A 24,601-nucleotide genomic window follows, 5' to 3' on the forward strand; every position below is an offset into this window, starting at 1 on the left:
ATTTTCATTTCCAAACTTATTTTGCAACCGTTTGTATTGGTAGAAATAACTCATAGGATCGCTGTGATGTCATTTCCTGTTCCGCAGTGTGTGCATTCCCTTATATCCTGGCCTTCACATTTGACTCCATTGAGATTCGACTAGTTGTTAACGGGAATCTAGTATACACAGCTGTTGTTCCAGATCTACAACTCACTGCATCCAGAGTAAGTGTTCGAGCTAATATTATGACAAAAGCAAAATAGTGCTTTATCTACAGTTTAGTTAAAAAGTTCAGTTGGTGAAAATGCTTCTGATGTACCTTTAAAGAAACACGCCAACTTTTGGGGATTTTAGCTTATTCACCGTATCCCCCAGAGTTAGATAAGTGCATACATACCCTTTTCGTCTCCGTGCATCCTGTAACTCTGTCTGACGCACTCACCACTAGCCTAGCTTAGCACAAAGACTTAAAGTAAATGGCTCCAGCTAGCATACTGCTCCAAATAAGTGACAAAATAATGCCAGCATTTTCCTATTTATATGCTTTTATTTGTATAAACACACTAGTACAAATAACAAGATCATATAAGACACAACCATCTTTTAACCGTAAACATACTGAGAACTATATTCTCATAAGGCAAAGCACTGCTACTTGGGCGGAGTGATTTGCCCGCAGCACCCGACAAATATTTTGGGTCAACACCTTCAAAGCTGAAATGTATTAAATCCTTTTTGAGGTCCAGCATGTTACTGAAACACACTAGTGTTGATGTTACCCCTCAAACCCCCTCCCCACAGAGCCCCCCCCCCACATAACAAATCCCAATTTAACCCCTGCATTGCTACACAAGTCGCAATGACGTCAATTCACAAGCTCTATATGTCCCCATACTAAAGTGTTAGCATGTTTGTTTGTATATGATAACTGTATGTTTGGTCTGAATAATTTCTCCTCACACTTTTTTACTCTGTTGTCACTTTCTTTTTCTCTGTAGTCTGATATCTATTTCATGTCATCAGCGCCTATAAACTCTGCATCTAACTGTAGCTCCAGAGACACTAGTTCCCAGAGTTCACCTCAAACTCCTACTGGCTATGAGATGCCTGTCTTCCCTTCACCACTTGGAGATGGTAGGATTGTATTCTTAATAATAAAATGTACATCTTTTACCTTTTCTGACTGAGGCACATTTCATACACATGCTTTATCGCACCCTAAGTTTGAATGGATTAGATAGCCTGTAATATGGATGTTAAAATACATGAATCTACTTATGTTTAGGATTTAAAGTGCATTCTGTTTCAGGATAGTGAATACATATGTATCGTACGAGTGGTGTATCTATCCACCACGTATACTGTCTTTTGGTGTATTTGTCTTTTGAGCTTTGCGTGGGTCAGGTTGATGTAATGCTTTTTTCCATCCCTGGTCCAGATTGTATTCGGATCCCCTACGGCTCCAAGCTATCCCTCTACATGTCTAAAGACTCTGAAGGTACTGCGGGGATTTCTAATTGCCTACATTTCCCATGCTGCCTCGCTAATGCACGTTGCCACGGAGACTCGACCTGTCTTTTATTTAATTAACAGACGCATGCAGACAGCGTTGAGTAAAATGTGCTGAGAACGTAATGTGTCCCTTCCTTTTTGCAGCAGAAGCAATGATAAAAATGAGAAATGGTGCCATTGGCAGTAAATAAGATGAAAAACAGAACCTGAAGTGATGCTTTAGGGAAACGGGACACATTTTCTGCAGCATGAGCTATGGATCGCCGTGTCACCATGGATACTTTTGTCAGTGCCCCTCTTTACTAACATACATACACACTTTGGACAGCCATCCAGAGCTTAGCACTTATTTCTAAACAGGCCCTCAGGATAAGGGGCTGTGACAAAATCCCCATCGTGGCGATTTTAAACAACCAGCAAGTCCTCTGGCATTTTTGCACCATGGGAAGTAGAACAACATATTCCTATAATATGTCAACCTGTGTTACATCTCAACATCTTGTTCACTTTGCTAGAATATTGTGCTTTATATTTCTTTTTTGAGCTCTTGCATATAACAAATTTGCTACGTTGTGTCGTTCTGTCACATGGTGCAAGTATGTCTGTGGAATACTTTTAGTATATTGCAGACACACGCATGGTTTTATAATAAATATATATTTTTTTAATTGTCTTAAAATGGAAGCATCCTTCATGGCCTGGAAATCTCTGTATGCAGTTCATTGCTCCTTTTTCTAAAATAATATTTTTACAATTTTTATTTAAGTGTTTGTGCTGCCTAAAATTTTTGATTTAATTCAACTTATAAATATTACTTGAATTAACAATAAATATTTTTTAGTTAACTAATATTTTTAAATTGAATTACCGAGGGGCAACCTTCTTACCTTTCTGATGAAGCCAATACGGAAGTGACTTAAACTGCAATTCATGGACTAGCCACTAGAGGCTGGCTCCAAAAGGGAGTCAATTCCCATAGACCCTTATGTTAAAATGCCCATCTTTAGAGCAGAAAAAAAATATGTTTACAGTCGGGTACAAAAAGTGTTTTGGGGTGCGTTCTCCGATAACGTTCTCTCTTAGCGCGCTACGAAGACTCAAAAGGTACACCTTAACTACAGGTATACCTTTCCTACGTGTGTTCTCCGAACTATACCTTAGGATGTTGCTTAAGGTAAACCTTCTTAAGTTCAACCTTAGCGGGTGCTGTCCATGGTGGAGGTGCTGAATAGGTTCATATCGATTTCTCGACAATCAATTATTCACTTCATGTAATAGGTTTCGCTGCGTTATGAGATAGCGGTGTTCTTTATTAAAGAAACATTTTAGAAATAGTTCAAGTAAAATTTATTAGGAATATCTGGTAAAAAATATTTCAAATTGCACACAACTAAATTCAACCTTCTATATTTTATATCAAACCCGTGCAAAACCCGCAACTTTATTTCCAAACGTATCATGTTTAAACTGCTCCAATTCATCCGCTATGCCTTCACTTGAAAGGATAATTTATATTAGGAGTTCCCAATAAGTGCGTTGCACAGGGGAATAAAGTGGGTCGTGGAAGTAATTGGTTGTGCATTACACTTAAAATATATAAAAACAAACTGTTGTTGTTCATTAGTTCACGCGTTTATTGTGCTTGGACAGTGGATGCGCAAGCAGCGTCGTTACAATGCGGATAAAGCTTAATGGACGCATTTCTGGAGCCTGTCTGTCTACATCAAATATAACATATAATATATATATATATATATATATATATATATATATATATATATATATATATATATATATATATATATATATATATATATATATATGAAGAGTTTGGTTCAAAAACACGATAAACGCCATTTTTGAAAAAAATGAGTTACTGCCAAAATCAGCATTATATCAGGTCAGTAGTTAAAAGTAAATTCTTAATTTTACGCAAAATCCAATATCCGCCGTGTTATTCTGTCATCTTTTCTCCCTTTTTTCCCAAAATGCGATAAACGCCACTCCCCCTTTTTTACAGAACGCAATAAATCCCACAGCGCACCATTCACGCAATGTAAACAAACATGGCGGCGCGCTGAGTACATGGAGTCCTAGTTTTCCTCATCTACTTTGTACTTCGTGATCAACAAACAAAACAAAATAATACTTTAATTGCATTGATAAACCTGTGATGGTTTTCTGTGATGGGAAAGAAACGTAAGCCATCAACATCTAATAATTTCCCTGAGAGGCACTCGGGAGACGGGTGATTGTTCTCCCGACAGCATCAAGCTTCTCATGCTAACACATTGACCCCAGAGGATCTTATGAAAAACTTTCCATAATTTTACTCGAAGTCAACGAAAATCGAGCAGGACCAAAAACATTTTACAGCTGATCGCTGTGAAAGACGTTAAGCGAAGACGTCAAGTAACCGCAATGACAGGGTTCTTAATATGACAAAGTAAGTGTTTTGATGAATAACATTAATGTTTATATTTTTAATTAGTGTGTACAACTAGTCAACTAAATGAATATAACATGGCAAAGATGAATGCACATTTATATAGGCTATTGATTCAATAGATTTATAGCATTTTGAATAAAAACTTGTCATGGATTTATTGCATTTTGTGGAAAAAATAATCAGTTTTTATAATAAATCTTTGAAAATCAACTTATGGATTTTAATTTTTTATGTTTTTATAACCTAAAGATGCTGTGTGAAAGTTTGTAACAGAAAATAGTTGTTTTCATCTTGTCACTTTCTTGGTATAGAAAACACGTTTTTACCAAAATTTGTCAAAATGGATTTATTGCGTTTTGGAACCAAACTCTTCATATATACAGTATATTATATAATAAATAAATATATATTATGATTACTTTAGATTTTAGCTTTGAATTGCTGAAATGTGGAAATTGTGTTGACCTTAGGAGACTATAAGCAAGTGTGCAGTTTGTTTTGAATGTTTATAAAGAATATGGCATGCAGTTGCCTCAAAGTTATAAAACATTAAAAAACTTTGATGCAAAGTCGAATTAACATTAACAATCCTAATTAGTTTTTTATTTTTTATTTTACCCGATTTATTTATGCAGCTAAAATACTTGCCGGTAGACTAAGATTTAACGGATATGAAATGCACAAATGAAATCGTAGGATTCGTTGTATAGCTGCCAGTTTCACCAACTCCATCACCCAAAATATATTTTTTAAACAGTTTCTTAATCCTGTAGCATTTAAAAGTTCGCAGTTGATGTCCCATTGGAAAACATAATAAAAAATCTAACAACCATCAATGTTATGATGTCTAATTATGTGGATGTTTTATTCTTTAAATATAAAAATATTTGCCTAATTAAACACGGAGTGTTTTTTTTTACAAACATTTAGTTATATAGACTGCAATGTAAGCTTTTATGAAAGTGATGGCCCCTAGTGGAGTCATGTGGGATAAGGTATAGCTAAGAGTGCTCCAGACCAACCTTACGAACGTATGACTTACAGAAGTGATACGTAACTAAGAACGTTTCGGAAAACACGTATTAGCGATAAGGTACAGCTTAAGGTACAACTTAAGAACGAAGTAGCGTTAAGGTAGTTTCGGGGAATGCAGCCTTGGTCTATATAGCTAATTTTGCCCTTCATGACAACTGTGAGTGGGGTGAATTTTATTGTAACTCATCCGTTTTAATTATATTAAGGCTTAAATTTCTGCATAATTAAGGGCGTGGCCACTTGAGCGATGGTTGAAGAGCCACTGCTGTCACTAGAGTCGAGCTAGGCGGGCGTGGTTTCAGCAATCAGCCACCTCAGCTTCACTTACGTCCCGCGTCTTTACTCATTTTCGGATATCTGCGAGTGATGCACGGTGATGCGCGGCCAAGATGGTGACGGCAGGCACCGCCTACAATTGGCTTCAAAAAAGATAATCACAAACCTATGGGTGACGTCACGGGTACTACGTCCATATTTTTTTAACAGTTTATGGAATTAACTCAAAATTTTAAGGCATTATGAACACTTACTTTTTAAAGTTGAAACAAATCTTTTTTTTAAAGTGATACATTCTTTCTTCAGCATGCACACACATTGGGAATTGTTGTGTCTTGAAGTCAAACAAAGATATAAGTTATAAACCTTAAAGTCAAAATGTAAATACCCAGTCCTCGTCTTTGCACGCTATCACTATAATACACTGCATGTCTATAAGCACTAACATGGCTTGCACATTATTAACATTTCTTTCTTGTTGAAGTCAAGAAAATAACCTGATTATGAAGTCCTTTTTGTAGGGTTTATTGTTGTTGATGTTGTTGTTTGTTTGTTTGTTTGTTTTGTTTTATTGAGACAGAGGTGCGCTCATGTAAGAGATAAAAAAAATTCTGATAGTACGCAATATTAAGTCCAAACATTAAGGGATTTTCACATAATGGGTGGCTTATTCTTTAACATTTACAGCCAGCAGTGTCACCTGTCTTTTTCATGTGGTTACCTTAGAATCTGAGAAACATGGATATATTAGATACTGATCATTCTAGTTGTCTATATCATTGTTTTCTCAAGAGTCAAATTTTTGTCTCTTCAGTCAAAATTGCTTTGAAGCTGAATATATAGCGCTTATGATAAATTTGCTAGCACACTCTCAGCCAGTGGCGGCCAGTGACTTCTATTTTCGAGGGCACTCAATACGAAGTTCGTCACAACATGTATGTAGTCATCGAGAGATCCTGTGTGCATCACGTGTCTTATCAAAATAAGTGCCTGCTGCAGATGCATCTAAAGGGTTTATTATAAAAGAGACGCTCTTTTCATCATAAACTGTTTTGACGCGTGTGCAGCAGGCACTTATTTTGACAAAACATGTGGTTTGCACATGGTTTACATGATGCCACAAACACATATTTTGAAAACGCAAGCAACACACATGACACTTATTTTGAATTAGCGCCCCTCAGATGAGCAGTCACGAGCCGCCACTGCTCTCAGCCATGAGTTTTGTTCAAGTATTGTGGCTCTGTGTTTGTCAGAGCGTCCTTACTGGCACAACGCCCCAACACTGGCTCAACCAATGACAAGAGTTTGGGATCAAGACTGGAGTCATTAGATCTGAGTTTGGTCACAAATAAATTCAAAAGTTTAAAAACAGTGATTCCAGCCTGATTCGAGATTGAGTATCGAGCCCTCACTTTAAAGGAAAACACCACCGTTTTTCAATATTTTACTATGTTCTTACCTCAGCTTAGACAAATTAATACATACCTATCTTTTCTCGGTTCGTGCACTTCATTTTTGCGCAGCGCGTTGTGAATGCGTTAGCATTTAGCCTAGCCCCATTCATTCCTTGGGATCCAAACAGGGATGAATTTGGAAGCCACCAGACACTTCAATGTTTTCCTATTTGGGGACTTTTACATGAGTAGTTACTTGACTAAGTATGGTGGCACAAAATAAACGGTGGTAACATCATCACTCATGTGAATTCACACCTCTCCCTCAATCTCAGTAAGAGGGGGAGTGATGATGTTATCGCGCCAGAGGTCGAAGTGCTGCAAACTAAGTGCTCTTCCGCCATACAATATAGTATCCGCATAAAAAATAACCATGTTTTAGTGCCACCATACTATTCGTGTAACTACTCATGTAACAGTCTTTAAATAGGGAAAACATGGAAGTGTTTTGTAGCTTGTAAATTCATCCCTGTTTGGATCCTAAGGAATTAATAAGGCTAGGCTAAATGCTAACACATTCATGATACACTGTACAAAGATTAAGTGCACGAATTGAAAGGGAATGGGTATGTATTGATTCATCTAAGTTGAGGTGTGCTTTTGCATTTACATAGCTTGATCTAATATCTCATTTTTTAGTCTTTTCTACATCTTTTCCAATCATCCCTTTCTCTCTTCAAGGTGAAGCTCCCTCTAAACACATCTATAAGATCCCATTAAGTAACCTGGTCGGGAGGAGCATAGAGAGACCACTCAAGTCTCCTTTGGTGAATAAAGTAGTCACGGCACCGGCCCCCAGCGTGATAGCCCCTGCCTCAACCATCTCAACCACACCTTCCCTCTCACTGTCACGCATGGAGATCAAAGAAATCGCCAGCCGCACACGGAAAGAACTGCTGGGTGAGTCTGTTTTTGTACCCACACTGAAAGCTAGTGCATTATTATGTACATGTGCATGCGAGTGATGCATATATTTCCTGTTGTCAATAACCTTTCAGATCTTACAGTAAAGTTTAGTGAAGAAACACGTCTGTTTGTTACAAATAAGTTAAACTAAATCCTATGGACTAGCCAGTTAAAATGTATTTGTACTGTAATATGTAGTTAATCTTGCTTCTAGATCCAGAGACTGCTTCACGTCATGCTCACACATATACACTAGACTGTCCTCCTGACAGACTAAAAGAAGCTGTATGGCACCACCTGCAGGTGCTTCTTTAAGGGCACAATAGTTATATATTTTGGTTACTTGTGTACCTACACTATCACAAATGTTTCCAACAATGTGTGAATCAAGAGAAATTAGCAATTTTAATAGTGTCCAATGTCTTTCTTTATGAAGTCGCATTTCAATGGTGCCACGTCTGTGTTATCCTCAGATTTCACTTGCTTGTGCCTTTAATGTCATCTTCAAAGAATACTTGACACAAAAAACATACAAATGATAAAAATGACCAAATTTGGGTAAATTACTTCAAATATCATACTTTTCCTGTTTACCAGTGATTTTAAAGGTGCATTGTGTAACTTTTATAAGGATCTCTTGACAGAAATGTAATATAATATACAGCGGGGGAAATAAGTAGGCTATTTGACACATCAGCATCTTTATCAGTAATGGGATTTTTAAGTGGGCTATTGACACAAAATTTCCACCAGATTCGGCCATCGGGCCAGGTGTTGAATTCATACAGGGAAATCAGGGCATTTAGGTGTACAAGTTGAGTCATAATAAATATATTGAAGTGACACAGGGAATAAGTATTGAACACACTTCATTTAATACTTTGTAGAAAAACCTTTGTTGGTGATTACAGCTTTTAGACGCCTCTTGTATAGAGAGACCAGTCGTCTGTATTGCTCAGGAGTGAATTTGGCCCATTCTTCCACACAAATGGTCTTTAAATCTTGAAGGTTCCTTGGGTCTCTTTTATGAACTTTGATCTTCAGTTCTCTCCATTTTCTATGGGATTTACCTCAGGTGATTGACTGACCACTTTATTGTTTCCTTGGCCTTGTGTTTGGGATCATTGTCCTGTTGAAGTGTTCATCCTTTTTTCAACTTTCTAGTAGATGGCAGCAGATTTTTATCCAGAATGTCCCAGTACATTTCTCCATTCATCCTGCCTTCAATAATATGAAGTCTGCCAGTACCCCTTGCTGAAAAGCAGCCCCAAACCATGATGCTTCCACCCCCAAACTTAACTGTTGGTATGGTGTTCTTGGGGTGGTGGGCAGTGCCATTTCTTCTCCAAACATGGTGTGTAGAATGACTGCCAAAAAGTTCAATTTTGCTTTCATCTGACCATACTATTGTCTCCCAATAATCCACAGGCTTCTCCAAATGCTCTTTCGCAAACTTTAACCGAGCCTCAACATGCTTTTTGTTCAGCAATTGAGTCTTGCGTGGTGAGCGTGCATGGATGCTATTGCGGTTCAGTGCACTGCTTATAGCTTTCTTTGAAAAAACAGTACCTGCTGATGCAAGGTCTTCCTGAAGTTCTGCCGGAGTGGTCCTTGTATCTCCTGATTATTCTTTGGACTCCTTCGACAGGGATCTTACGTGAAGCAGCAGATCGTGGCTGGTTTATTGTGAAGTGATGTTCTTTCCATTTCCAGATAATGGCCCCCACAGTGCTCACAGGAACATTCAGCATTCTGGAAATGCACCTATAACCATTCCCATCAAAATGTTCTTCAACGATAAGATTACGAAGATCTGATGAGAGTTCTTTGCTTTTACCCATCATGAAGTCTTTCCTGTGTGCCTTCTGGGTAATGAGAAGCCTTTATAGGTCATCAATTGGGGTTAAAGCAGCTGATATCAATTAGTACTGATAGGGGGCAGGGTTTCTCTCTCAATACTGACCGATTTCAGGTGATCTTCTGGCTTTCTATGCCATTTTGCATGTGTTTAGTGCTTATTCCCTGTGTCATTTCACTTTATTTGTTCTGACTCGGCTTGTGTGCTTGGGTGTTCTGGTTTCTTTGTATGGATTCGATATTTGGCTTGGTGGCTGCATCTGTTGGAGGTTTTGTGTCGGTGGCCCACTTGGGAATCCCCTTGCTGATGGGAGTGCTGATGTGTCAAATACTTATTTTCCCCGCTGTACATATTTATATTATCAGTGGTGTATAAAGTGGTGTATTTTGGCACTACATCATCTTAAACTAAACAAATGATGTTTGTCCTATGGCGACTACTGTAGCTTCGCTATGCATTTTGAAATGGAGAGGTAAGCTGTGGACTGAACCGTTGTTTGCGATTCACCATCTTACCACTAGATGCCACTTAAATCTACACAGTGGACCTTTAAGAATTCTGATGTGTGGTGATGTGCAATGTTTTGTACCTTGTACCTGTTGTAGGTTTGACTGAGGAACCAAGCAACAAGTCAGACAGTAACTCTGTGAAACAGAGAAGAATAAGCAAGAAAACCAAGGAGGAAGATCAACCGAGAATGGCGGGAGCCATTATTACTGAGCAGTAAGTGTGTGAATGCAGGTTCTTTCTGCATGTTAGACTCGAGCAAACCCGTCGTTTTTACTGACTGTAAGATATTTTCATTAGAGTGGGAATGGAGTCTGTAGATGGAGAAGCTGATATCCACCGACTGTGCTTATCTGGCTCTGAGATGGAGCCACGAGATGACAGCCCACCCACGGCCAGCCCTTTTACCCTCTCCACTTCTTTTGAGGAGGATATTTTGGACCTCAAGTAATGACAATCACAGTCTGTGGATCACAGTGCACCTCCCACCTTACACATCCTCCGTTCTTATCCCCGTTTTATCATTGTCACGTTAAAGTTTGCGTTTTTCCTCAGTCTGCCCGCTCATCTGCAGTATGCAGTGTGCTTTATACTTGGAGTTTACAGTGTGAGGTCAGAATATACTCCTTATAGCGGATGTATGCATACAGTATGTGAATGTGTGTGACTTTGTGTTTACTCTACAAGTGAGACAGAAATACAGCTAGAAAACAAAATGAAAATTTCAGAAGAATACCCCAAAATCCGAATTAGTGGATAATTGATTTAGTTTCACAGAATATGGAAGCAAACTTAAAGCCATAAGAACATAAAATACGATAATGAATTTTTAATGATAACGAAGACCGGAATGTAAGGTTGACACACCTACAAAACGTATAAGCATATTTTAGTTATTTTTGTGTTTTTAAATGTTTGTGATTTGTACATTGTGTGATTATTTTAAAGTTGTAAAAAACCTCTATGTGCATCTCAGATCAGATGCACACATGAACATACAGATGTAAACACGGATATATATATATATATATATACCTTTCTAGCTATTGTATTATGGACAAGACAAATAAAACATACTTGTATATATCAATATTACAGTCAAACCCGTCTCCACCCTCACCTCATGCTTTTAAACCCTGACATGCAAATTTTTTTAGCAGAAAGGACAGGAGTCTCCCACAAGTGCCATTCTTTATTGCACCCTTCAACCGCTAACACTTTTTATCAGACTTTGAATTGTGTTTCTCACGAGGCAGAGAACAAACCATTCCGGATTACAGTTTGGGATTACTACATTTTTTACATAGTGGTTTACTGCGGATCACTATGCTGATGGTATGAACAACACCCATATTTAGGTTCATAGTATTAACAACCAACCGTACAGTTAAATGTATTTTTAAAGTGCTGTTGCTTCTTGAAAAGGGCTCTGGATCACCTGCATGCCTCCAGTCAATCCCAAAACAAGTTGAAAGGGATTTTATGTAGGAATATTTTAGAATTAGGATGTATTACCTTTACTCTTCTCATGGATTTGGTACAAATTGAAAGCAACATACAGGAATTCAAGCCAGGGTCACTTAGATTACTTAGTCTTTGATTCTGGGTTAATAAGGGAACGAGAAAATCGATTCTACTGTTTACAGTTCAAACTAAGAGACGTTTAAAGGATGTCAGCAAAAGCATGACACCAGGACATACGCAAGAGCCTCAGGAACAGCGAAGGAGTGTGAGGATAAGTATTAGATGTGAATAAACCGCTTAGCTGAATGCATGCCCTGCCCACTTGTACCTTCTTTTACTTTAACCTTTAACCTCCATCTTAAAGTGAACCACTCAACACTAGTAGCAGTCTGGAGTACAAATAGAAAACGTGGAAATATTTTTGTAAATGAAAATTTTAAATATTATTTATTTGCTTAAAGGAAAAGGGTGAGTTGGCTAGACTGACGGATTTTAGTTTTTGTTTGTTTTGCTGACGTCTTGCCCTTTCCTCTGTTTACTCTCCTTACTGTTTTCACCTTGGTTTTGTATCTATATCAATATTAACTGTTTAGACTGTTGCAGAATCTCTGTGATATCAGAATTAAAGAAAAACGAATAAAAAAACACCAAGTGTCTTAAAATACTGTATTGCCATTGTTTTTAATGCCAAGTACTACTTGTAAATGTTTGTGTTTCAGATGTGGCCTCAGAAATTATTATTATTGCTATGATATTTGAACGAGTGCTGTAGATCTCTGCTGTAGTTAATATTGTTCATTGATATGAAATAAATATTTATGAAATTTCACCCTGTAGTCTGTGCTTTACAGGATTTCAAGAATGCTTAGTTATTAAGATCATGATAGATTTGGACTTTTTGAATCATTTTTATAAATTAGTATATTTACTTGTTATGTGTGGTCTCCCGGTGTTGATCTGTTTCCACTTTACCTGCCATGACGTCTACACTGATAAAAATAATAAGAACAATTTTTTTGCAAAATTTCTTTTGTAAGTTTTTGCACTCAGGTTTTTCCAAGTAAATTTTACACTTGTGATATTAAGTAAAATGCACTTAGAAAAGCTCATTTTCATTAACAATAAAAAACCAGTAGAATTACTTAAGATTACTAAGTAAAATTAAGTTACACTGTAAAATATGTGATGTTTAATTAAAAATATTATGTATAATATTATTATCAAAACTTTTTAAAGTATTTTAAAGGGTTACTTCTTTAGTGGAATCTTCTTGATTTAATCATGTAACTTTTATTATTTTCTTTATTTATTATTACATACCACATTATGTTGAGCAAGTAAGAAGAGACTGGTCTCAGTACTGGCATTAGCACAGTTATTGCTCATTGAGTGAATTAGCACACATCATGGTTTTCATCGTGTCACCTATTGTCTACAAGTACCACTCTTCTGAATGATGTATCCACAAAACTCAAAACAGAAACTCTTCTAAATCTCAAAGATAAATGAACATTAAACACTAACAAGTTTTTCTTTTTAGTTACACTGAAAAAAAGGATTCATTGAATTTAATAAAATTTTTTAAGGTAAGTGGTTGCAATTTATTTAAGCTACATTTAAACGTTTTAAGCTGCTACATTTAAAAAAGTTTTATATTTTATTTTACTTTACTTTACTTTTTTGTTTAAATGAAGCTTAAATAAATTGATTGCAACCACTTGCCTTAAAAAAAATTATTAAATTCAATGAATAATTTTTTTCACTGTAAAAACACATAAAATAGCGTTTAATTAAAAAAAAATTCTCCAAATGCAGTCCCATGGAAAGCATGCTGTGAAGTACACGTCCACTGCCTAGTTAGTTATATTTACTAAACCATTGAAGTAGTTTCAACACAAAATTATTAAGTTAATTACCTTCTTACAAATTTAAGTGGATTTTAAATGATAAAATTAAGTTAAATTTACTCAATAATGCTCATTTAGAATTACTTAAATTATTCACATTTTTGTGATATTTTTATTCAAATTTTGAGGTTTTTTAAAATAGAATTTATTTCTGTTAAATTTACTTAGGCACATAGTCATTTTTTACAATGTAGATCACATCTATAGAAACATGAATCTTTAATCTTTCACCCGTAGAAACATTAATCTTTACTGAAAGTGCGTCATATTTGTAGTCGAAATTTAACATACATTTAGAATTTGGGGCCTATTTGACCGAGAAAAGGGGTGTTTGTAGTCTCACTCCCTCAACATAGATATTGGACTTCCTTCTTTCAATGATGCAAAATGATGATTTTACATCATTGAAAGAAGGAAGTGCAACACTAAAATCCGTATTTCTCCTGTCTTAGCGGCAACTGAGAAAATGATGCATGACCATTCAAAAACATGGGGTTCTAACTATACAAAGCTTAATGCAAATAGGTGAAGTGTCCCTTTAAATACCTTAGGCCTACATTTTATATAAATGGTGCAAGAAAAGTATAAGACATTTTTATCAGACATTAACAATGGCACTAATGGCCTATATACCTCTAATTTTATTATTTCTATTATTTTCTGGGTTTGCTTTAAGGGATAGATCACCCCAAAATGAAAATAGTGTCATCATTTACTCACCCTCATGTTGTTCTACACTGCATGAGTTTTTTATTTTGTTGAAAAGAAGATATTTTGATAATTCAAGGTAATCGACGGCCTCTTTGACTTCCATAGTATTTTATTTTTGGTCCTACTATGGAAGTCAAAGGATGTCATCAACTGTGTGGTTACCTTCATTTATTGTAATATCTTTTTTTAATTCAACAGAATAAAGAAACTCATAAAGGTTTAGAACAACATGAGGGTGAATAAATGATGAGAGAATAGATTTTTTGTGTGATCCCATATTAAATCTTTCATTCTGTCATTTCATCTGTATTCATTATAATTTAGTTTTTCCGCTTGGTTGAAGATATGCATGTAGTTTACGTTTACTCTAAATATCTCTTTAAATATGCTATGACCGTTTTTGTATTGCCAGGGTTTCAAAATACAGTCTGTTACATGGAAATGTACAAAGCTACACAATTTGTAATTACAACTATTACAAGAATGAGAAAAAATAGAGAAAAGGAAAATAAAGTAAAGAGTACACAGGGATTTTTAACAAAAACAGGATGGATGGAGCACAGATTTAATGTCTGAATAGCTTTAGTATTTTTGGAAGATGAATGATCTTTGATGTATAGTCAAATTTCCTTTTCAAAAATAATAAACAAGAGTTTTTGATGTGAGAATTTTTTGCAATGAATGTGAGACTTAGCAAGTAACAACAAAAGATTAATTATATAATATTCATTTTTTCCTTGTTTTGTTTGTGATATAAAAACCCAACAATACATCTTTAAATAACAAATTCACCAGTAGGTTATTGTTAATATATTTACAGAAATTAATCCAAAATAATTGCTTATAATCACATTCACAAAAAATATGAAAAGCTGTTTCATTTGGGGGCACCACAAAAAGAGATTTTAAATATTTTTAAGTATATTTTGGCTGGATAAAACCTATGTAACAATTTAAATAATACTTCCCTCACCTTGTTAGTTATTGAATATTTAAGGGGCAGCGTCCATACCTTTATCCAATCAATATTGTTAACAAAGTTTCCCCAATATGACACCACACATGAAATTGTTTTTGAACAAGAGATCTGATTTTAAAGTTTTGGTATGATGGGCGTGACAGAAAGCACAGCTTTTTATTGGGGTTTCAAATGGGTCTAAAGGAACTGACAATGTAAATATGCTATGACCCTTATAAATGTTTAGACTTCTAAATCGACAATCACGTTTTGCGTTACAATGACCTATAGGTGGTAGTGTTTGTCAATCTGTGGTAAGTTCTTTGTAGCGATGACCAGGTTAAACAAACCTCATCTTAAACTCCCAAAATGTAATCTTGTTTAGTCAGCCTGTAGTAACATGCAAAAACTTTTACTCACATGTGAGTAGAGTCAAAGCACTTTATTAAAGTGCTTTCTTATTAAAGCTCAAGATTGTTAACTTGAAGAAGCAATAACAATGGAAATGTTTTGTCACAATATGAAAGCCTGAAAAATTTGTTTACTGCACAGGTCACTCTTTCAATAAAGCTCAGAGCTTTATTTTTGTCCTTTTTTGCCATTCTCTGTTTCACCAGTTTTTGTTGAAGGTTTTTATAGCTTCACATTCTTAGTGTGTTGACTTAACACACATTTACGCTTACTGTAAGGGAAACTGACATGCAAGGACATGTTTCAGATGAGAATGTCAATTGCATACTTAAACCTCCACACTTCCATTCAGTTTCTTATGAAATCATTTCTACACCATTTCACATATTTAACTTAAAAATGAACTCAAAAGCAAAAGCAAATAACTGTAGTTTGTGGTATCTGTGAGTATTGGAGGTCTGGTTTATATCAACTTTTGATAACATTCTATCTCTCTCTCTCTCTCCCTCTCTCTCTCGTACACACACTGTTATTTCACCTGTCTTTAATTCGTTCCTGCCATTCTCTTCAATTTCCTTTTTGCACAGGGAGGTGACAATGAATCTGTCATGTTATAATTGCCTATTCGGCAGCAACACACATCCATCCTATCCTATTTACTTTCTCTCCCTCTTTCTCTTTCTTTACCACATCTTGTTTTTAGACCAGCACGTAACCAAAAAAGTTTAATATTCATTTAATATAAAAAACATGATTTGACCATCTCCTTTAACATCACTACACAAAAAATACAATACTATAAAAGAAAAATAAGTTATATCTTACTAATAACATACAATTATAAAAATGTGTAAAAAAAATTCCATAGCTTTGCTCAATCTAAAAAATCTATAATAAGAAACACTAGTTCATGTCTATGGCACAGGCTCAATGTTCTGTTCTGTATGCACCCCACTGCAAATCGGAGGGTGCATTTGAAATGCCATAAACCCAGAGCCTGGCAGACAAAGCGGAAGAGCACTGTCTATTCAGCAGCATTATTTTAACGCTACAATAACTTTGAAAAGCCTGGGCTTTGCAGATTTTCTCATCTATAATGAAGTTCAAATTAGGTTTGTTACTGCTGCACACCCACAGCCCAAAAAGCATTGGGATACTGTGTGATATTATTTCCAGGATAAAATAAATAGATTTGTCAAGAAATGTTTCTGTTTAATGTGATATAGGCTATAATTAACTCTGAAGATTAACACTCACTTGCATCTACATACTAGAAAGACTAGATATGCCACTGGCTCACGTGATACCAAAAAGTTTAGAAAGTCATTGTAAAACCCTCATGTTGATTATGAGCTAATCTAAACAGTTATTGCTTATGTAAACTTTGCAGTAGAAAATCGAAAAAAGATGATCACTTGCTACTCTGTTGACTGTGGGTATGTCCGAAAAAGGACAATGATGCCTGTTATATAAAATATATATACATATATAGAGTACATGCAAACCTCATTGTTTAAACATACTGTAGTAAGATGACATTAAATAACCTTCATTTGGATGGCAACATTTTCCATTTAGAGAAGATCCTTGAAATGGTGTCCATTTCTAATCTGAACAATGAATTCTTGAAGTCATTAATTGGCATAAGTCACCTTAAAATAGACTGTAAGTTCCTAAAACTGTTGTAGAAAGGGATGCAAATCACCAAAGCAGCATCCTGCATCACAGTTGTAAAGGATGAGAAGTCTTGACCAATCACAGAACTTCATATTGGACAATGTTATGCAAATGAGGCTACAGCCATAAGTGTCTGTATCGCCATGGAAACGCAAGGCACCTGAGCGATGACATAGGCGAATGAACGTGTCGGCGCTTTAAGTGCCAACAGGTACGCCACAGTGTGAACAACTCGACCCAGGAAGAAAACCAAGAAGTGAATTCGTGCCACTGTATACGAGGGGCCGGTCAGGGAATAGACAGCCCCTAGAAACAAAAAGGGGAAAATGTTCTCCATGTCATTGCGATGTGCCCTGAAAACAAACAAACAAACAAAATAATGCAAAGTTAGAAGAACTGGAAGAGACCTCATTTTACAAAAGCAATAATTTTGTAAGTAGATGACAGCAGATAAAAGCTATTTTTCTACACTGTAGAAACTGAAGGGTTTGGTCAACTTAAAAAAAAAACTTTTTTGGTAACACATAAAAAAATTTCAACTTGTGAAAATGAAAAAAAAATGATGTTGAAAAAGTTAAATGTATAAGTGTTACCCATTTTTAGGGGAAGTCATTTTTAAGCTGATTCAACTTTTTACAGTGTAAAAAAACGCATGTAGATGAACTTCCACAATGTTTGAAATGTATATGAAAGGGAATTTATGAATTTGGGGGCATAATGTTAACAGCATTTGTAATACGAAGACATAAAATGATGTAATAGAGCTTAGCATGACTATGCTTGTTTAATTATAGCTTGATAAGTAAGCTTTCTCAAGTTTTAACCACATCCCTCCACATTCACACATTCTCTGAGTCTCTACTTAAACTATTTCTACATGATCTTATTCGGCAAAAACTGCATTGAGTTGATTTTCAGAGATTATCAATGTTCCAAAATGGGAGAAATTCATACTGCATTGAAAACTACTTGTCAGATGACCCCAAGGAATGTACATACAACATCTGGCTTTGATCAGGACTTCAGCTGTAAACTGTCTGGCTCAGTATAATGGCAGCATGCCTGGACAGTGAACAGTGCCAACATCGCAAAATCTCTTGCGCATAGCTTTACTCTGACTCACACACGCAAATGCAAAGAACACACGTGGTGTCAAAGTCCTTTAGTAGGCTACAATACATTTGAAAGGAGACATATCATGAAAATCAGATTTTTCCATGTTTAAATGCTATAATTGTGTCCCCAGTGCTCCTATAAACCTAGAAAAGGTAATAAAGAACAACCAAGTACCTTAGTTTTGGTAAATTATTCTCTGCAAGCATGTAAAAAATAGGTCATTGAAATGTATCTCTCCTTGTGAAGTCAGAAGGGGATAATATCGCCCCTTAATCTGCACTATCCAACCACAGCACTGCCATTTAGTACAGAGATCAACTCATTCGCATTTAAAAGGACACACCCAAAAATGCCACACCTACAAAGGGGCAATATTTTGAGCTAAAACTTTACATACAGTACATACTTTGGGCACACCAAAGATTTATTTGACATCTTAAAAAAGTCTTGTGAAATGTCCCTTTTAAAAAAATGAAGTATGTTGTAAGAAGTACTTCCTAAAAAAATATGCTGACATTCATATCGCATTATTGATCATCTTCCTGTATTATAGCAGTTACGTATCAACGCTCAGTCGTTGTTGTGAAATCCTGCATTACACTTCTTCTTTGTCTCTTTGCCACACCAAGGATTTTTTTGATGTGAGACATTCCCTGTTGGAATTCACTTTCAATAGTGGGAACAACTTTCACCTTCTTACTTTTTCCAGGCATTCATTTTTCCTTTGGCATTCTTTATAAAATCACAACTACACGTGGCTTTTTTATCTACTGCTTGTCTTAGCAAGTCTTAGAATTTAAAAAAAAATCTTTATACACTGTAAATTGTTGGGTCAAATACTTTAATTGATTTATTGTAACCAACACTGTAAAAAGATTCCGTAGAAATTACAGTATCACTGGCAGCTGGCGGCCAGCAACTCACTGCAGATCCAAATTTATGTTAATTACCTGCAAAACTTTGTTCAAAGAACATAAAAAATTAAAAATTAGCAAGTCTTTATCTTTACAGAATAAAACCACAAAAAACAGCCTCATGCAAAGCATTCTGGGAACCAAAAATCCTCATCAACCTTTTTCAGCTTTTTTCCTTCAGATTTTGTTTTCCAGAATGCGTTGCTTGAGGTTGTTATTTTTGTTTTATTCTGTAAAGATAAAGACTTGTTAGAGTTTAATGTTCATTTAACTTTGAGCACACTGATGCCAGTAAATAACATAAATTTAAATTTACAGTAAGTTACTGGCAACCAGCTGCCAGTAATACTGTAATTTCTACTGAATCTTTTTACAGTGAACTGAAGTAATTTTTTTAGGTTGATCCAACTTTTTACAGTAACAGTCTACATGTTTTCTCAAAGAATTATGTTTGTGCAATGGCATATACTATTACCAATTTACAAATTGGTTGTAAGTTAAGGGATTGCTGGAATTAGGCAACTTTATACATGCTTTGCAATAAGAGGACAAAAAATGGTCTTCTCATAACAATATCCAGTATGAAATTATATCCAACACGCAACTCGTACGTATTTTACGAGGTGACTAATTCATATTAATTCATACTACCACATTAGTAGATTTTTTTACGATTGACCCCTCTGATGTTGGCGTTAGGGGCGGGGTTAGGGACTGGGTTTCTTTTTTGAATTATTAGCTAGTTATTGTTTGTTACGTTTATCTTTGTATGAATTCATACGGATTAGCCAACTCATAAAATATGTACGAATTCTCGTGAGATCAGGCTGCACCACCCATAACAAGTCCTCAAGATGCACATCAGTGAATATCTTCCATGCTCCACTTCCAGAAAATAAGATTTTTGCCAGAAACAATACTTGCACAGCTTTAAATGATTATTGTTTCCTAACAGGCAGCCAAATATAACCAGATTGTTTTAGTATATAACAAATTATACGCACAAATAAGGCACTGAAAAGAGTCTATTGTGGAAACAGTACAGGCATGGTGAACACAGGGTCAAATAGTTTAAACATAACCTCTGACTGTAAGTAATAAAAATGGGCAACACAGAGAATAAAGCTGTTTGCCATCTTTTAAAAACAAACCGTTTATCATAGTTTAAACACAATGCTTCCTCTTCGACATGTGAACATTTTACACAGTCTCAGTGTCTGTGACTAAAAGCTTTCAATCCGCTAGACATCCTGAACAGTTTTTTCCATCAAAATGGGGCCAGGGAGAGCCAAACTAAACACCCCAAACAGACACATGATATGTTTCACAAGAAAAACAATCTTAACTGAGTAAACGAGTATGAACAGAATAAAACAATAAAAACTTTTTCATTTAAATAAAACGCAATATTAGAGATTAATTAATTTTACCATTATATAAATAACATGGACAATGCTGCTGTGATTTTATTACAAATTGAAATTGATTCGTGTTACTTTGTTGAGCAAATAAAGCACCCAAACCTGACCCATTAACTGGAATTAGTAGCGTACCATTAGCGTAAAAATACATAAAAATGAATACAGGTCAAGACTACATAAAACTTAATTTACCTCAAACAGCGCTCCACGTATGGATCAGTGCGGCAATACTGCACACCCCCGTGTCTAACAGCGTCCTCAGGATTAGCGAATGCCTGTACACATACATAACATACATATATATGTTTAACAGCTCTTACAGCTCTTTAGAAGACTATAAACTATTACAGACATGCATTACCATGACAGTGATATGAAGATGACACTGTTAAACAGAAACATCACTTTAGATTTAGACTAAACTAAACAAGACCAGACTAGACCGTTTCGATAATAATCAACGAGATTATCTTGAATTGTAATGTGAGCGACTTATCGTTATGTGACTTCCCGCGTCGTGCAATAGTAGGAAACCCCGATAAAAACTTCCATTACTTACTTTTTTCCGAAGTCTTACTTGTCCAGTGATGATGGCAATTATAAACATTTTTAAGATTAAAAGCGTGCTGTAGAAGATAAAGCACATGGACACTTCGCTTTCGAGCATCTCGTCTCACTGTAACGGACTCCGCGAGTGTATTTTCGAGATGGTCTCCCTCAACTGGAGGTTCAGTTTATATGATAGCCTATATGCAAAACCCCAGCCTGTTAAGCCCAGCCTATTGTGAAGCATACCTGGCAAGCAACTTTCACTGATTTTCACTTCCGTTCTCTTCCCATGTGATGATGAAAACCATCTGAGGATACAGCGCACGTTCTTCAAAACATTCATTTTAAGACCAAAACATCTATGACAGAATTTCCATTGCAAACCGTTTAAATGCAAATACAATAAACTGTGTAGGCTAAATAGTGGAAAGTTTGGAAAATGAAATAAAATCTTTTTATATTTTTTGTCCAGTGTACATTTCTACAGAAAATTGAATCAATTTGCATTACATTGCTGTCTATATTATCTTTATGTATGCAGTTGAGAATGTCTTCGCCTGCAGGCATGGAATTTGAAGAATGCAAGGCGGGACAGATGACAAAATAGTCAAATAGTTTCTAAAATAGTATTCTTTTTACAAAATAGATGTTTGATTATGTACGGGACATCAAAAAAAAAACAATAAACCTCAACGACTTTTCATACATCTGTGCAGAACAGTTATGAATCCACTTTATAAAGTTGAGAGGCCCAATAAGGTTTCTGTTGGCTGTTGTACTCTAAACAACATTGACTTCTGGCACCTTTTTGTCTACACACAAAACTCAACACAAACAGAGTTATTTACATTGTCACAATGTTTGATTTATTTGTTTGGTTTATCTCTCTGAATAACTTAGCTGTGTAACAGTGATCATTCAAATAAATTAGTGCTTTTATGACAGAAATTCTTTTTGGCAAATAGGATGTACGAATGTTAATAATATTCAAACTAATTATCTGAAATGTATAAAATACGGAGCAGAACTCAATTCACAGCAAACACACACAAACATTTATGTACTCCACCTGTAATGACCTTATTAATGCAAAATTAACATACATTAGTTATATTAACCCGTGAGATTTGACTCCATGGCTTCAGTAACACTATTTCATCAAGTGTGAAAACCATTGAATAGTTAATTTATTAGCAGAATGCTATCAGAGCACTTTGACACATCATTTTATCATTCATCATTTTTAGTTCATTATGAAATTTTTTGTTCCTTTCAGGAAACCTCAGTTACACTGATGTTTTAACGTAATATAGTATAATGTAATAATATGCATTGTGTGTAAAATATTTATAGTTTAAAGGTGCAGTGTGTAATTTTTAGAAGAATCTATTGATCTATTGGAAGTCGCCATTTTTGCGCCATGTTTCTACAGATCCCTTAACGGACAAACTTTTTTTACTACGTTGTAGCTTCTCTATGGGTTTCAAAAGCGAGGGGTGATCAGTGGACTGAGCCATTGGTTGCAATTTGCAACCTCACCACTAGATGCTGCTCAAATTTACACACTGCACCTTTAAATTGGGCATACTGCACAAATTGTTAGTAAGCACCTTTCATCCAATTTGGACCAAATAATGGAAATATTTGGCACAAATGTGTCAGTAACCTCCAAAATGCTCATAGCAATCAGGTATCAGCAGTCCATTCCTAGATAGTCTGAAGATGAAGAACTTGTGCTTGTGATGTCATCGCAGCAGTCTTCAGCATCAGAGAATGACGAAGTATAATGCAGGCCTGAAAGTCTATGGTAGTCCTGCTGAGACACCTCAGGCAAACTAGACATGTCCATTGATGTCTGGCCTCTGTGTGTCCCCGACAAACTCCACATATCAATTAACTGTGTACAAATGGCACAACCCATTGCTGTGTATTATAATGTGGAATAATTGTTCTTATTCAGACAGGCATGCTCTAAATGGCCACCACAGAAATGACTAAACAAACATAACACGTTTCATTCAGATCACACTTGAATCAAAGACAAACTAGACATAACTCATGAAAACTAGACAAAAGATCATAAAAGGCATCCGTTAACTCATTCAAACAGGTTTTTCCATTTGAAACATTCACCACTTAATTGCACAAATTGGAGATTTTCCATTTACAGTAACAAAAAATTATTAAGCCTAATGCAAAAGGATGTGCGTGTCTGTGAGAGGAGCTATATGGAAAATACAGAGAAGCGAGCGTGAGAAAGCAACTGTCTCAAGTCTGTCTTTTCTTGGAATGTTTTGTTCAAACCCTCGCCTGGAGGTAGTGACAATTACAAGGTGGAGCAGAGAGGAAAACTGAAAGGAAAGAAAGCTGCAATATGGAAGAGCGGTGCATTGACACCAAAAGACGATAAGACCTAGTCAAAGAGTTGTAGCGTGCGTCGCACACCGCAAACAGCTCAGCTTTAGAATGAGGGTAGCCACAGAATTACTGAAAGTTCAAAGGTTACGAGGTCACAATTCATAGCTGACTGGAGCGTAGCGTAAATATTTACTCGGTTTTTAGTGCTCTCTGAAGAAGAGGATTGAGTATCCTCTTGCAGATTGGTCTTGAAGATAACATAGAGTCTCACAGAGTTAGTTAGAAACACAACACCATTCAAAAAAGTAACCAGAGAAGGACGTTTCTAAAAATGATCTACCACACCCCCGTTTTTACTTAGTTTTTGGCCACACATACTGAAACTAACAAAGCCCTCAGGTCCCTTCATGCCACACACAAATATATCGGAAGAGATGTCATCCTGGGCGTGGCTTCGATCTAAGTCATTAAAGGTGTCAATGGTCCATAAGCATCACTCGATGAAATCGCTTGTCCTCACTGGGGAAAGAAACATAAACACACTTTAAAAATGATATTAAATCAACATAAATTTGTGTGTTACTTTAATCCTTTTAAGTGTGTGGGGGGTGAAAATGTGATATGCACCTTCAAATTACTATAACTCTGGCATTCTTTGATTAAGAAAATTCTTGGTCTTGTTTTAAAGAAGACACTTTAACGGTTTTCACTGAAGTGTTTGAAGTTGTGAATATTAAATAAAAATAGTTATACCAGTTAAAATGTATTTGAAATAAAATAAATAATGCAATAAAGTATATACTCTTTAATCAAATGTATATAAAAATGTAAATGTTTTACTCCCAAAACACAATTTCAAGTTAAAATCACAAAAAATGGGGTTTCTGTCACACTTTTAGTGGTTTTACCAACGAAGACCACTAGGTGTCAACGTTTAACTGCATTATCTTGTAACAAATTAATAAATTACTGTCTCTGCATTGTTTTTAATGCAAAAAGGTTTTAAAATATGAAAACTACATTCCTAGAGCTTTCCAACAGTTCATAGTTTGTCAAGAATTTTGAAGATTCGTCGATTTATTTGAAGAATATTAGAATTATAAATATATACAAATTCATATGTACTCCGACAG

At 35.7% G+C, this 24,601-nt stretch overlaps 2 protein-coding genes across 6 annotated transcripts in view; one reads left to right on the top strand and one right to left on the bottom strand.

Annotated features, from left to right (window-relative positions):
• The window catches only part of garnl3 (GTPase activating Rap/RanGAP domain like 3), an 83,998-nt gene extending 71,723 nt beyond the window's left edge, over window positions 1-12,275 (top strand). For 4 of the 5 annotated variants that reach the window (XM_055199582.2, XM_055199586.2, XM_055199583.2 and 1 more), the window contains exons 26-31: window positions 88-206; window positions 981-1,116; window positions 1,421-1,480; window positions 7,393-7,611; window positions 10,081-10,198; window positions 10,283-12,275. In XM_055199582.2, the coding sequence (XP_055055557.2) occupies window positions 88-206; window positions 981-1,116; window positions 1,421-1,480; window positions 7,393-7,611; window positions 10,081-10,198; window positions 10,283-10,433 (803 nt within the window). In that variant the 3' untranslated portion in view covers window positions 10,434-12,275. The remainder of the gene's footprint in view (window positions 1-87; window positions 207-980; window positions 1,117-1,420; window positions 1,481-7,392; window positions 7,612-10,080; window positions 10,199-10,282) is intronic. The other variant, XM_055199584.2, reaches the window with a different exon arrangement.
• Window positions 12,276-16,153: 3,878 nt separating this feature from the next.
• Window positions 16,154-21,330, bottom strand: ptges (prostaglandin E synthase). The gene is made up of 3 exons (XM_055199581.2): window positions 21,121-21,330; window positions 20,754-20,836; window positions 16,154-17,463 (listed from the first exon to the last, which is right to left on the bottom strand). The coding sequence occupies exons 1-3, from the start codon at window positions 21,226-21,228 to the stop codon at window positions 17,214-17,216; spliced, it is 441 nt and encodes a 146-aa protein (XP_055055556.1). The 5' UTR covers window positions 21,229-21,330; the 3' UTR covers window positions 16,154-17,213.
• Window positions 21,331-24,601: the final 3,271 nt, after the last annotated feature.

The sequence above is a fragment of the Misgurnus anguillicaudatus genome, chromosome 22 (assembly GCF_027580225.2).
Source record: "Misgurnus anguillicaudatus chromosome 22, ASM2758022v2, whole genome shotgun sequence".
Classification (NCBI taxonomy): Eukaryota; Metazoa; Chordata; class Actinopteri; order Cypriniformes; family Cobitidae; genus Misgurnus; species Misgurnus anguillicaudatus.